General features: G+C 39.4%; 1 protein-coding gene across 5 annotated transcripts in view; it reads left to right on the top strand.

Moving 5' to 3' along the window:
- The window catches only part of USP40 (ubiquitin specific peptidase 40), a 55,828-nt gene that overhangs the window by 26,679 nt on the left and 13,698 nt on the right, over positions 1-15,451 (top strand). For all 5 annotated transcript variants that reach the window (XR_013347572.1, XR_013347573.1, XM_077830581.1 and 2 more), the window contains exons 17-25: positions 1,688-1,814; positions 3,083-3,140; positions 3,917-3,970; positions 5,297-5,385; positions 5,955-6,041; positions 7,338-7,374; positions 10,910-10,974; positions 11,589-11,663; positions 12,486-12,612. Coding sequence is in view for 3 of the 5 variants with exons in the window: in XM_077830581.1 (XP_077686707.1) it covers positions 1,688-1,814; positions 3,083-3,140; positions 3,917-3,970; positions 5,297-5,385; positions 5,955-6,041; positions 7,338-7,374; positions 10,910-10,974; positions 11,589-11,663; positions 12,486-12,612 (719 nt within the window). In the remaining 2 variants the exon portion in view is untranslated. The remainder of the gene's footprint in view (positions 1-1,687; positions 1,815-3,082; positions 3,141-3,916; positions 3,971-5,296; positions 5,386-5,954; positions 6,042-7,337; positions 7,375-10,909; positions 10,975-11,588; positions 11,664-12,485; positions 12,613-15,451) is intronic.

Below are 15,451 nucleotides of genomic sequence, written 5' to 3'. Positions count from 1 at the left end.
TTGCCTTGAAGAATGTAAATCTTAATAGACACGGCTGGTAAAGGGTTGGAAAAAGGAATATTGTCCTCTTCAGACAGACGAGGAGCTGAACTGAATAGTGACTTTGCCCATGGTCATACAGGAAGTCTTTGGAGAGACCCAGGAATTGAACCCAGATATCCTGAGTCCTACACCAGTGCCTTAAACCACAAGGACAAAAACAATTGGCAAATGGCAAGATCTGTCAGGAGTTGAGTAAATTTACACAAGCAGATTGGCTCATTAATCATCCCTCTTAGATGGAATGCTACTGATATTCCACCACTTGCCATTTTGCTGAGCAAGAAGTTTTGATCGTGGAAAAATTGTATGGTTGCTATCTAGTAAGATCATGTTGGCTTAAGCCCACCAAATTAATTTCCTTTGTGTATAAAAACAAATAGAAACCTGGGCCTCTGGAGGTCAATGTAGCTCTTTTAGTACAGGGGCTGTGGGTAAAATTTGTCAGAATGACTGACGTAGGGTATATGTGCACTAGACACGTTGCTGTTGCCGTTGTAGCATAAACTCGTACTACAGAGATGGAAAGTGTTCTTCCTAGCACTGTCTACACTGTAGATTACATTGGCTTACCTACATCTCTCAGGCATGTAAACTTTTCATACCTATGGCATAGCTAGGTTGACTTAACTTTCTAGTGTAGACCAGCCCAGAAACTCCTACGTCCCATTTTTAAAAATAACTTAAAAATAACATTGGCTTTTAATGAGACTTAGCCGTGGTCTACACTACAGAGTTAGGTCGACGTATGGCAGCTTACATGGACCTAACTCTGTAAGCAACTACACTAAAATGTCTCACCTGTCAATGTAACTTGCCCACTATGCCAACTTAATAACTCCACCCCCATGGGAGGTGTAGAATCAATGTTGATTTAGTTAGGTTGACGCAGTGTCAGTGTAGACACTGTGTTGCTTTACTTTGACTGTTGCTGCCTTTCAGAAGCCATCCCACAGTGCTTGTGTCAATGACACACTCCTTGTGTCAGCAGGGCACGTCCTCACCAGGAGTGGTGCAAGCGCTCCTGGTGAGGACGTGCCCCACTGACACAAGGAGTGTGGTGTGGACTCATAGACTCCTAGAATATCAGGGTTGGAAGGGACCTCGGGAGATCAACTAGTCCAACCCCCTGCTCAAAGCAGGACCAGTCCCCAATTTTTGCCCCAGATCCCTAAATGGCCCCCTCAAGGATTGAACTCACAACCTTGGGTTTAGCAGGCCAATGCTCAAACCACTGAGCTACCCCTTCCCCCCATGGACATGCAAAAGCGATTTAATTACTGCGGTGGCTGTACGTCGCTGTAACTTAGGTCAACATAATTTTGTAGTGTAGACATACCCTTAGACTCCCTACTGCCTACATCCCTTTTGAAAATTGAAATTAGGTTCCTTAAGTTCTTAAGGCATTTTTGAAAAATTTACCGTATAACTATTTCTGTTTGTTCAATACCTACCACAGAAGGATACTGACTGGGACCTTTGGGTGTCACCATGTTATAAGTGTAGTAATAAGACCTAGTTCATATATAAACAATAAGACACTGTGGCATTTAGCAGTCTTCCTCAGTATAAGTAATGTACCTTTTCCTTGTATTCTTCACTTACATATAGTACCTAAATCTGCACTCTAAATATATCTTGTTTGCAGCTTGGTGAACATGGCAAGTGGCAATTTGACTGCTTTTACACATGATATCAGCTGGCTACAAGTTAAAAATTTCTGCCAGTTGGAAGCTGAAGAGAAGCAAGTTAAAATTACTGCAACCATTGAAACAGTGAGTAAAGGAGTTACAACTGTTCAGGGATATAACAGAATTCTTCCCTTACTCTGCACAGCTTCTTCAGTTCAGTTGGGTTAATCACAGGGGGTAAAATCCTGGCCCTATTGAAATCAGTGGCAAAATTCCCATTGACTTCAGTGAGACCAGGATTTCATCTTGGGAATTTTCAGTTAAGTACACTGGCTTATGTTGGAAAAACAGCATGGGTGGCAAGCTTGGCATTGTCACCCACAAGAGCCGGAATAACATTGTGTAATTGAGACAGGCACATGCATGTCTGCTTTGAAGAAACTTTTTTAATTTCTTTAGGTTGTGATGCATTATGTAGACTAAAATTCACTGAGGTAGACTGTAGTAAAAGTCCACAACAGCTTTTCTAGGGGCCATCATGAAAACAATGTGTTGCATGAGACTGTGCTGGAGAACAAAACTTTTAAATATCTCTTTATGAAGAAAATAGTTCTTGTTACAAGGGTACGATGGAAAAAATGGTGGACTGTGTTTTTTAGTGTGTTTTAGCACGATCTTAACAGTAAAGAACAGAAGGAATTTGTGCATTTCATCTAAAGCTATTTTAATTATTCAACTTAGATTTTGGTTTCTGTGTAATTCCTCTCTTTTCTAACATATTCACGTCTGCATCCTTTATTGCTTCTTTTATGAGTATTTTACATGTTAATTACTTTCTGTACACCATCTTCTGAATCTTATTCCCATCTCCTCAAACTATTTTCTATGATTTCATCACCCACGTTATTTATACACCTGAGTTGTCTTCTTAATCTCCTACTACATTAACTACAACTTCACTTTCCTAAACTTATCATAAGATATAAATCCTCTGAGACTTCTCTTGCTCTTTCTCCCATTATTGTTGAATGCTATAGAAAGAATATTAAACATTATGTGCAGCATAGTGCATCAGTTTCTAGTTCTTTGTTTGGTGCATTTTCTTTTGCACTGTAGTCTGATGATATTATATTCACTTTGTGGGGGGGAGGGTGGGAAGGGCTGCGGCTGATGGTTTTAAAAATCCCAAAATGTGACTATGTAAATAGGAGAAAATATCGCCTTAATATATTACCAATTTGCAAAATGCTACAGCAAAATGAAAGAGAAATTAATGCACTTTAAATGAAGAGTAATGTCTTTCTTAGTGCTTGAATTCCATATATATACATACACACACACACACACACAGCTTGCATTCTGTTTTTTGCATAGTCTATTATATTACATAGTCACTAATAATTCTCTCTTAGGTGATGTCAGATATCAAAATTAAAGCAATACAGGAGCTGCAATTAGGGGAAGATCTAGGTAAATAACTGTTCAATAATTATTTTGTTGGTAATATGGTTATTTCTGTTTGCTGGATGGCTTTTATAGTTTACAAAAGGGAGATTACTTGAGATATGGGAGTTAGTCTTTAGTATTAAGACTTTTTAATAATTTTTCTCTGCTGCAGGATGTAAAGGATTTGAGACTCCTTTAGTTGTGAATAAAATGACAAATCTTCCTGGCTAAAAATACTAGAATGTACCAAACTAACTGTTGAAAACATACGTATGTTAGGAGTACCTTATTTATATCCACCTACTACTTTTCCTAGAAGCCATTTTTTGCAGGTCCAAGAACTTGTCATCTTGTTTAAAAAAGCAAAACAAACACATCACAAATGAAAGCAATTCTGAGACTGGTAAATTTCCTTCCTGTAAGACTTATACTTTCTGTCCCTCCCTATAAGATTTATTTCAAGGCATTTTTAAAAATGTGTATCCAAAGTTGGGAACTTTGGCCAATCACAATATTCAGGCCATTATTGCTGAGGTAGCTGACTTTTTAAAAAGGGAAAGTAATGTCCAGCCAGGAGACAAGGCTAGCAGTGTTTTCTTGACCTCTGGGAAGTGCTATCAAGTTGTGATATTAGTGCTGTACCTTAGGGACAAAACATTTTCTACTATGAGATGCCTCTACTTAGCTAAACCTGTTAGTCTGTTAATTTTCAGTCCTCTATCACTCCAAACAGCTGAGCCAAATTCTATTTGATTTTAATCTATTTAGTCCATCTTGTCCTCCTTTTTCCTCCATTGTAGTGAACGATAGCTGTCTCAGACCTATTAACAGAAATGGGAAGCTTCTCTCTCCAGGTAAGCCTCTTTAGTAATCTGTCAGATAAAATTAAGGAGAAGATGCATAGCTGCTATATTTCTCATTTAATAGAACATACAAATATAGCTGGGTGAATAATAGATTCACTGTCATTCATAGTGGAAGTTCATAGTCATTCATAATTACAATGGATAGTCATTGTGCCAGGGAGAAAGTGAGAGTTATTCTGTAGCGTGGTGGCTAGGCTGCTCTCTTAAGACATTGGAGACCCAAGTTCCAGGTTCTTCTCTTACTGTTGATACAAAGTGGAGCAGCTTGAGAGAAGAGATGGACAGAGACCCACCCCAAAATACCCCATCAGCCGATGACTAGGACATGCGCCTGCAGTATGGGACACCAATGTTCAAATCACTTCTCCCTGTCAGGAAGAGAGTGAATTGGACCCTTGTCACTGGACTAAACGTTAAAAGGAGGGCTGTGGGGTTGCCACCGCTGCTGCTTCAGGCTGCTTTGTGACTCCAGCCCAAAAACTCGAAATGTTTTGCTAATGTTGAAATGAAATTGTTTGGTTCTTATATTACCGAAATATTTCAGTTTTTCAGTAATGTCGAATCTATTCATGAATTCTTATTGTGTTTGCCAAATGGTTTCAGGTTGGCCAAATAAACTATTCATTGTAACAATTTCACCCAGCTCCTATATACAAGTCTAATATCACATTAAAGTGATGAGTAGCATTTCATGGTGTTCCCATACTTAATTAAAACAGGAGCCTTTTTTCCAATAGTAATATTTGTCTGTTAGCATTTCCGCTATCAGATAAATAAACCATTTGTCTTTTTTTATTACTTGCATCTAAATTCACTAATATTAAATACTGTACTACCAATCATGTATTCATTAGGAACTGGATGCTGGATCACTGCAGAAATGCACAAAAGGTGAACAGCTACCCAATACAATGTACTGTATGTAGATGAAAATAACTATTAGTTTTCACTAAGTAAGCCATGTAAATAAATTTATAAAGAAAATAGAGTAATTTGAATCTTGCTAAAAATATGAGTCCATAGCTCCTTTCATTTTTAAGGCTGCTTGCTAACTGTTTCAGGAAAAGTAGAGTCCCTCTTTATGGATTTACAACATATATTCCTATAAACATTACAAATTAAATGTTTATATTGTTAAATAATTAAAGTTGATACACAATAGGAGGATTTTAGAATGGATTGGATAACTAAGCATGAATAAATATATTAACAGTTAAGTGTTTGCATCATCACTTTCATGACCACGCTGGCAACACTAGTATTTTTTGGAAACAAACTTTTATTGTGTTTTCCATATTTTTCTCCTCTCTAAAGTGCCTGAGGATTATACTGTCAAAGAAGCAGAACTAAAGATGGGAAGTCTTTTGGGACTGTGTCATGGAAAAGCTCCAACTTCCACTCAGGTAAAAGAGTAGGGATACACAGAAAGAGGACTTGGCGCAAAAGAGCTTTGATCATGTTTACATTTTCCAATATTCATCATTTGTATTTTCTCATCATAACACTTCGTAGAGTTAATGGCAGTATAGGAGAAATGCTCATTCCTTTTACGAAATATGCAAATTGGCTTACTAACTTTAGAGACTTAGGGGTAGTAGGAACATTGTCATTTACTCGGCTCAGCACCTTCCCTGCCTTATTTCATTTTTAACTGTAAGATGTACCTGATCTGCCTATTGTATGTTTTGCCACAAGAGGATTTCAGTGCTGTTTGTTTTGTTAGAGAGACAACCCTGCTGTAATTAACCAACATGCACGTGCAGTGAATACAAAGAAAACTTAACCCTGTTTTCATTCTTAACTATATCTTCTGAGAGTTTAGATAAGTAATTATGATAGACTACCCCATATTTGTAAGTAGTCTGTCTTAGCCTTATTCTGGAATAAAAATCATGTAAATCTATTATATGTGTATATAAAATCATGCTGCATGATCTCTGAGCTTTAACTTGACATGCTATCCTTTTCTTAGCTCTTCTTGTATTTTGTTGTTGGGAGTGATCTGCAGGGAGGCCCAGAGATGGAGATAATAGTGGAAGAGACTGCATCTGTGAGAGAGGTAAGTATTGGAGTTTTACAGATATCTTTCATTTTGCATGGATACTTTAGCACTCCAATGCCAGCTCCTCTACACCTGGATACTTCTCGCTTGCTACTGTGTATTGCTTCAAAATAGCACCCATATTACAGCAGGTGCCCCCGGGGAAATTGATTTATTGGGGAAAATTTCAAAAGTAGGAAAGGGGAGAGAAATGTCTTGAGTTCCTTAAAGATGGTGGGGAAAGGATACTGCCCATGGACTGATCAGAATCCAGCTGGCTTAGACATGGTCATGTGATCATCTTTGCAAGTAGTGTCACTTTATTAGTCATGTGGGACCATGTAATACTATGACAGGGTTGATCACGATTAAGTGGGGTGTAAGCAGCTGGATCTGCAATTTTATTGTAGAATTAGTCATTTTAAAAACTGAAGCAAGGTCTGTGAGCAGAGCCTATTGTGGAAGAGGAAGAAGGTAGCTTTTGGTAGTGGCTGACTCTTTTTGCTAGAGTTGGCTTCAGAGCAGCACCTTGCTCCAAACTAGGAAGTGGATACGGGTCTTGATATCAAACAGTGCTTTAAAATATGTTTTAAATTGTTGTGGTTATGAAGCTCTAATGTTTAATATCTTTAACATGTGTTTTGGAGTTATCGTGTCTTTAAAACATGTACATGCTGCTCCTCTGGACTTTCAAAGCAAAGTGTTGGTGCTGAACATAAGGACACACACAATGTGGGTTCAAAATCTTTTGGAAGACACTTTAAAAAAAAAAAAAATCTCTCTCTCTCTATCACCAGCCCACCCCCATAGCAGGTGCCCTGCTGCTGCCACAGCAGTTCTCATTGCGACTAGCATAAACTCTTAGTATCTACCATGCACATAGTTAGACTAAAAGTAATCAGAGGGAGTTGGGCTTTTTAAGATTCTGGCTTTATTTTAGTAAAGGAAACCTGTGGGAGGAAGTTGTCGTGTCAAACTCCTACACAACAGAAGTTCTCTCATAGAAGTGATAAATTGATAGCACAAGTCTATTTTCTGACAGGCTGTGAAAGCTGCTTCTTATAGAATATTAAAATTTTGTATGTATACATTTATACATGAAAACAATTTTACATTCTAAGGGCCCAGATATGGCTTTCCAACAAGCATCAAGTAAGGGTTTGAGTGCAGTTGTTCTATCCATTAAGATAGTAACAGATCAGGAACCAGACTGTGACTTGGTCACATGTTGGAAAATCTAGTTTTGTAAATGAAATTATTTTTCAATTTATGTACTGGAGTTAAATATCACCATCTATTTTTCTTTTCTTTCAGTGTCTAAACTTAATGCTGGAGAAATCTGGGTTACCAGGTTAGTTGTACCAGGTAGTTTGTCTAATATGTTCAGTGTTTTCCAGATTTCGTTTGCACACCCTACAAGCTTAAAAAGTAATTGTTTAAATTAAGCTCATTTGCATCATTGTGAGATGCAATGAAAGAGAGAGAGGATTTATAGAGGCTGGAGAAAATGAATGAAGGTCTGGAAATAAAGTTCATGCCAGTCTAAATTGGGCAAAAACTCACCCTTGACTTCAGTGATCACAATAAATAAAGAGAGATCTTTAAATCACTTTGCCAAAGCAAACTGTAAAAGTGAAATTAATGGTAAAATTGCATCTGTGAACATGTGCTTTGGACCATTCCATTATTAAAGGTGCTAAATGAAATGAGCATGCAGAAGCTATTTAGTGATTGACTGTCTATATTGGTGGTTTTGTCAGTACAGCATTTTTCATTGCTGCTGGTTGAAAAAAAGGAGAGAAAAAGGAGCGTACCATCATTTCCTCTGTCTTGAGCACTGAAATTAATATGTATTAAATGCAACATTCTATGTTAGTGTAAAGTGAAGGTTGAAAATTTAAACACAAGTCAGATAATAGGAAAGTTCATGTTCAAAAAACATTTTCATCTACATTCATTTACTTGTATTAGGATACACATTAAGGAGCCAAACTAAAACTTCTCTGTGTGTGTGTACACACCACCCAGTAGGTAAATTCATGTTTGAAAAACGTTAGCCTCATTAATTTCTGTAAGTGTAGATTTCCCTGCCATGAAAGAAATGGTACTGTGTTCTTGTGTGTTACTTTATATCACCCTGAAAAGCTGAAATAGGCCTTAATTTGAACTTCATGTATAGGTGCTCTCTTTCTAATAAAATGTGTGTTTCAGATCACTTGGATTCTTTTTTTCCTCACTTAAAAAGACTGTTGGACATGCTTTTTTTCTTGAACTTTATTAAAATAATTCTGTTTGGATTTAGGGGTTTTAGTTAGAAAGGTCAAATTTTAGACCTTAAAATGCATACATATATAAATATTTTTATAATACTTTCCTCAGAGGAAAAATTCAAGAACAAACATAACTGCTCTTCCGTAATGCTTTGTGCTCACTCTGCTCTTTCTATCTATCTATAACGTATTATAATCCCAGAACTAGTGCAAATCAGCCCTGAATTTTTGCAGGTAGTAAAAATACCCTTTTCTTACAGCAACAGTTGTATTCATTTTTAAGAGGCCATCATCAACTTTAATTGTACATCTGTTTGAAAATATATCTACAAGTAACGCTTAACATCTTTGTAACTGAAAACTAATTTTTATCAATTTTTAAAATTTTGTTTTCTTTGTATTTGACAGCATTTTATTAAGCAGACAATTCACTTCTCTTCTATATCTTATTCAGAGAATCCTATAATAGCAGGGTTGGAAGGGACTTCAGGAGGTCACCTAGTCCAACCCCCTGCTCAAAGCAGGACCAATACCCAACAAAATGATACCAGCCAGGGCTTTGTCAAGCCTGACCTTAAAAACCTCTAAGGAAGGAGATTCCACCACCTCTCCAGGTAACCCATTCCAGTGCTTCACCCAGTGAAAAAGTTTTTCCTAATATCCAATTTAAACCTTCCCCACTGCAACTTGAGACCATTACTCCTTGTTCTGTCATCAGCTCCCACTGAGAACAGTCTAGAGCCATCCTCTTTGGAAACCCCTTTCAGGTAGTTGAAAGCAGCTATCAGATCCCCCCTCATTCTTCTCTTCTGCAGACTAAATAATCCCAATTCCCTCAGCCTCTTCTCATAAGTCATGTGCACCAGCCCCCTAATCATTTTTGTTGCCCTCTGCTGGACTCTTTCCAATTTTTCCACATCCTTCTTGTAGTGTGAGGCCCAAAACTGGACACAGTACTCCAGATGAGGCCTCTCCAATGCTGAATAGAGGGGAATGATCATGTCCCTCGATCTGCTGGCAATGCTACTACTTATACAGCCCAAAATGCCATTAGCCTTCTTGGCAACAAGGGCACACTGTTGACTCATATCCAGCTTCTCGTCCACTGAAACCCCTAGGTCCTTTTCTGAAGAACTGCTGCCTAGCCATTCGGTCCCTAATCTGTAGCAGTGCCTGGGATTCTTCCGTCCTAAGTGCAGGACTCTGCACTTGTCCTTGTTGAACCTCATCAGATTTCTTTTGGCCCAATCCTCCAATTTGTCTAAATCCGTCTGTATCCTATCCCTACCCTCCAGCGTATCTACCTCTTCTCCCAGTTTAGTGTCATCTGCAAACTTGCTGAGGGTGCAATCCACGCCATCCTCCAGATCATTTATGAAGATATTGAACAAAACTGGCCCCAGGACCGATCCTTGCGGCACTCCGCTTGATACCGGCTGCCAACTAGACATGGAGCCATTGATCACTACCGTTTGAGCCCGACGATCTAGCCAGCTTTCTATCCACCTTATAGTCCATTCATCCAGCCCATACTTCTTTAACTTGCTAGCAAGAATACTGTGGGAGACCGTATCAAAAGCTTTGCTAAAGTCAAGGAATAACATGTCTACTGTTTTCTCCTCATCCAAAGAGCCAGTTATCTTGTCATAGAAGGCAATTAGATTAGTCAGGCATGACTTGCCCTTGGTGAATCCATGCTGACTTTTCCTGATCACTTTCCTCTCCTCTAAGTGCTTCGGAATTGATTCCTTGAGGACCTGCTCCATGATTTTTCCAGGGATTGAGGTGAGGCTGACTGGCCTGTAGTTCCCCGGATCCTCCTCCTTTCCTTTTTTAAAGATGGGCACTACATTAGCCTTTTTCCAGTCAACCAGGACCTCCCCCGATTGCCATGAGTTTGCAGAACCATTGGCCATTATCTTTGAAATCACATCTGCCAAGTCCTGTAGCACCCCCGGGTGCAGTGCATCCAGCCTCATGAACCTGTGCTCATCCAGTTTTTCTAAATAGTCCTTAACCTTTTCTTTCATCACTGAGGACTGCTCATCTCCTCTCCATACTGTGCTGCCCAGTGCAATAGTCTGGGAGATGACCTTGTTCGTGAAAATAGAAGCAAAAAAAGCATTGAGTGCATTAGCTTTTTCCACATCCTCTGTCACTAGGTTGCCTCTGCCATTCAGTAAGGTGCCCACACTTTCCTTGACCTTCTTCTCGTTGCTAACGTACCTGAAGAAACCCTTCTTGTTACTCTTAACATCCCTTGCTAGCTGCAACTCGAAGTGTGATTTGGCCTTCCTAATTTCACTCCTGCATGCCTGAGCAATAATTTTATACTCCTTCCTGGTCATTATTATTAGTTTCCTCTGGTTAGGGGAAGAGAGAGAAACATTTATAAAATGGGAAAATGTGGTTGCAAAACAACAAATTGTTTTAGGGAGTTGAGCATGTATGGTATCTGTAACTAGTTTTAATTTAAATTTGGCATCCATTTTATCTCTAACATTTTGTCAAAGTTGAGAAATGTATGAATTCCTTACCCTTGGGAAGAGTGTGTTTACATATTCTTTTGTAATAGTGATATTTTGCTGCATGTTTTCAGTGTTCTGCTTTTTGCAGGTGACAACTGGCATTTGAGAAGAATTGATTGGTGCTATGAAGCTGGAGAGGCATTAAGTGAGGAAGTAAGAGAACCCTATGTTTTACATTAAAAAGCAGATATGTTAAGGGCTCCTCGGTCTGTGGTATATTGGAGATCACATCCTATTTTATGTTGTTGGTGATTAGGCAAGAGTGAGAATGTGTGCACACACACAGAATATGTAACACACGAAGTATTTGCCTTGTAGTGATCTGCTGTGGCTATTGTTAAAGATTTTCCATACAATTGTTTCTTGAAGCCTAGGATTTGGTGTGTTAGGAGCTTTGAGATCTACTGATAACCGCTAGGTATTATTATGTATTGATAACTTAGGGAGCTTCAGAGGAAATGGGAACCAGAGAGCAATAGGACACCTGTTACACTTGCAACACAGACCCATATAAAGGGATGACTTGTATGTTGGTGTGGATATTTGGTCAGGTGGTGGCACAACACAGTACTCCAAATTCCTGCTCCGTCTAGTGCATCTGAATAGTTGTTGAGTCTCCAAGTAATCAGCAGCCAGATGAAGTTTAAAGTGCTCTTGTATGGAAAAACAAGCCCCTGTGGCTTTAAGGCCTGCACACCCAGCACGCTTTTTACAAGTGAAAAAACTCATTCACTTAACAAAATACAGTATGCTTTCTGCTCCCTCAGGGTGCCAGACTGAAGGAGCTTAATGTCTGCAGTGGAGATACTTTGGTCATAACTGAAGGGAAATTGCCACCCAAGGTAAAATTTTCACTTTGTGTCATGCTACAGTTTGGCAGATCCTAAGCCATTTAGAACTGTATAAATCAAAAACAAAGCCTGAAACTCCACTCGGTAACCAACAGGCAGCCAGTCCAGATCTCTGCACAGTAAAGTGCACATGATGAGAGACACTACTTAGATCACCACATTTTTTATCTGGTTGTTCACAAATGGTTTTAAAATGTGTGGAGCGCATTGCAATAGGCTTGAAGTGAAGTGACCAAGAAGTGTGTGATGATAGGTCTGCCCCAGAAAGATATGGTTGCAACCTCCTGGTCAGATGTGGACAGAGAGCGTCATCCTGGTCATTTCCACTTCCTGATCAACTAAGGGCAGTTACGAGTCTAACCAGAGCCCCACAATGTGAAGCAATGTCACCAAAGATGGACAAACACCCCTGTCAGAGGGGCAGATGTCATCTTTGAAATACAGTCTGATGCTTTTCCCCAAACTAGCAATGTCACTTAGGTCTTATATTAATTAAGTCTCAGTCAGCTAGTTCTTACCATGTCTCAGTCTCTACAAGACTCTGAGTAAGGGGTTCATTGCACTTATTGGAGACAAAACTGGGTGACATCATTATCCTGTTACCAGTTTTGTCACTAACCGTTTCCCTGGGCCCTATACAGGTAGAACAAGCTAGAATCCGAGGCCCGTGCAGGAGTCCTTTACACAAAACGAGATTAGAAAAACAATGAAAATGGAAAATTAACATTGCAGATTAATACTCTTCTTCTCTGTTGATGCAAAAATCAAACTTCTGTACTATTACAAGTAAGTTATTTTTCATTCACTGTACAGGGATTCTTGAAAGTGCCTATCTGGTGGTACAAGCCTTTGATGCACTTTGGACACCAGGAGAGCATGCAGGATCAAATGAACTGCATGACCTGCATGATGGGGGCATTGCGAGTATCTCCAGCAGGAGGTGAGTTCTTGGTGTTCAGAAATAAAGGTTTCCATGAACTTCTTGAGTAGAGAAAGTTGCCTTTTGCAAAACCAAATGGCCATCCCATATTTACCAAGTAGGCAACAATATTTGTAGAATATTTTCTTGAAGGGCCTGATGTTTTATGGGTTATAACAGTCTTCTTCTGATCCTTGTAGTAGGAAGAGAGCCTAAGACATAAGCCCTTGTATTAGAGGCTTGGTATTAGGTAGGACCTGCTCACAGAATCTGGCAAGAACAGGGCTAGTAATGCAAAAATACACATTCCTAAGAGGTGCTAAGCACAAAGTACTTACGCAAACACATCCTGATATCAAGTTGTACCAAAACATTCCAATATTAAGGATGGTACATAAACATTTCCCAAGAATAACAGGAACACACTGATCCCTCCTAAAAGATAATACGTAATAAAAATTTTTAATTGAACCAACGTGTACAAGGTGATGGGTAATAACTAGCCACCTCGGGGCAGTAACTAACTGTGTCAGAGCCAGTACTAACTTCTTTGTATTAGGGTATAAAAATGTATTTCAGAGGGAGTATCTTTGTCCAGCTGAGGGGGGAATGGAAAGTCCTGCCATTTACTGAGTTGCGTCCATTGTCATGGGCATACATGTCTTAGTATTCTCATAGAGTCTGCCAGGTGCTATTACCGCACTTTGTTGACAATAAATCTGGCAGGGTGCCTTCTTACCTTAACGGATCTTGTGGTTATTGGGCGGTTCACTCCAGTTCTGCTGTGCTGGCTGTTTGTGCAGAGCTGGGGCAGCATACAAAAAACCCACACAGATGCAGCTGAACATCTAACCACAATCCTTAAGCTGTGTACACTGCCCCACAGTTTGGATTATGGGGGTGTGAATATCAGTGTGCAGCAACGTACAGCTCTGTAACTCCTCCCATGTGAAAGCTACATTACATTAACTTAGTCCTATTTGAAGAGGATTACATTAATGCGAACTAGGAACCTTCTAGTTTGCACCCACAGCACTTCAGTGCTGGTTGCTGTTCACACCCCTGTAATCTGAACTGTGCGGTAGTGTAGATGAGCCCAAAGTATTGCTGACAAATGTAACTTTTCATAAGCTGCAAAATGATGGGTGAGTAAATAAGGCATAGCTACTAAGGGTGATGCATATATTGCTTTCTTCTAGAAATGTTTGCTCGTTTAAAATTGATAAAATCAAACAATACCAGTTAAGGTAGGAAGATTAAATGAAGTGGGGAAGGAATAAAATAAGGTGGAGAAATAATGCAAACTGGAAAAAACCAAAGCTACTTTCCACCTCTTCCTGCTGCCAAACGAAGGAAAAAACCCTCCTCTTCAGTACAGAATTCTGTTGCATTACAGAAGAACTCAGTATTCTCTGTCTTTTCTTGTTACTCTCCTCCCTGCTTCAAAATTAGCATAACTGGTCACTAAATAATATATCCCACTCTTGCTATGTAAGATGTGGAGCTGTACCAATCTTCTTGGAATGCTGTTCAGATAATAGCTTTCATTGGGGCTTCCTTGTCCTAGTACCTGTGTTGTTGAACACCGTTTTAACATCTATTGGCAGAGGGGAAAATCATGTTATTTTACACTCTGTCTTGGTTTCTGATCTACTTAGTAAGCACATACTTTCTTTCTAATTAAGAAGTTATAAGGAGGCAAATCTTACACACCACTCATTTTGAGGTAATTGGTTCAATGTTGCCTTTGAGGTTTTAAGAATTTTTTCATTTGTGGTTGACAGTAATCAGTCATAAGCTGAAATTTGCAGTATTAAGACAGGCTGAATTCTTTCCAGTTTTGCATCCTACTAAAGGTATTAGAGGTTTTATGAAATTATATAATAATGTTAGAGAGAGGATGGTTAATTAAACAAATGAAAGTGAAATCTCACATTTATTGAACACTGAATTGACCATTCATTAACTGTTATGATTTTTAGCAAGGTATTGTATTAGCTGGCTGTATTTATTTAGCAAGGTATTGTATTAGCTGTATTGTATTTAGCAAGGTATTTTATTAGCTGGCTGTATTTCAAGGAATCCCTGTTGAGGTTACAGGGACAAACCATCCCGATGTGTCGAAAGAATAGTAAATACGGCAGGTGACCAGCTTGGCTTAACGGTGAAATCCTAGCGGATCCTAGCGGATCTTAAACATAAAAAAGAAGCTTACAAGAAGTGGAAGGTTGGACATATGACCAGGGAAGAGTATAAAAATATTGCTCGGGCATGTAGGAGTGAAATCAGGAGGGCCAAATCGCACCTGGAGCTGCAGCTAGCAAGAGATGTTAAGAGTAACAAGAAGGGTTTCTTCAGGTATGTTGGCAACAAGAAGAAAGCCAAGGAAAGTGTGGGCCCCTTAATGAATGAGGGAGGCAACCTAGTGACAGAGGATGTGGAAAAAGCTAATGTACTCAATGCTTTTTTTGCCTCTGTCTTCACTAACAAGGTCAGCTCCCAGACTGCTGCGCTGGGCATCACAACATGGGGAAGAGATGGCCAGCCCTCTGTGGAGAAAGAGGTGGTTAGGGACTATTTAGAAAAGCTGGACGTGCACAAGTCCATGGGGCCGGACGAGTTGCATCCAAGAGTGCTAAAGGAATTGGCGGCTGTGATTGCAGAGCCATTGGCCATTATCTTTGAAAACTCGTGGCGAACGGGGAAAGTCCCAGATGACTGGAAAAAGGCTAATGTAGTGCCCATCTTTAAAAAAGGGAAGAAGGAGGATCCTGGGAACTACAGGCCAGTCAGCCTCACCTCAGTCCCTGGAAAAATCATGGAGCAGGTCCTCAAAGAATCAATCCTGAAGCACTTACAT

Source organism: Eretmochelys imbricata, chromosome 11 (assembly GCF_965152235.1).
Source record: "Eretmochelys imbricata isolate rEreImb1 chromosome 11, rEreImb1.hap1, whole genome shotgun sequence".
In the NCBI taxonomy this organism is placed as follows: Eukaryota; Metazoa; Chordata; order Testudines; family Cheloniidae; genus Eretmochelys; species Eretmochelys imbricata.
This window is presented reverse-complemented; position numbering and strand designations above follow the sequence as displayed.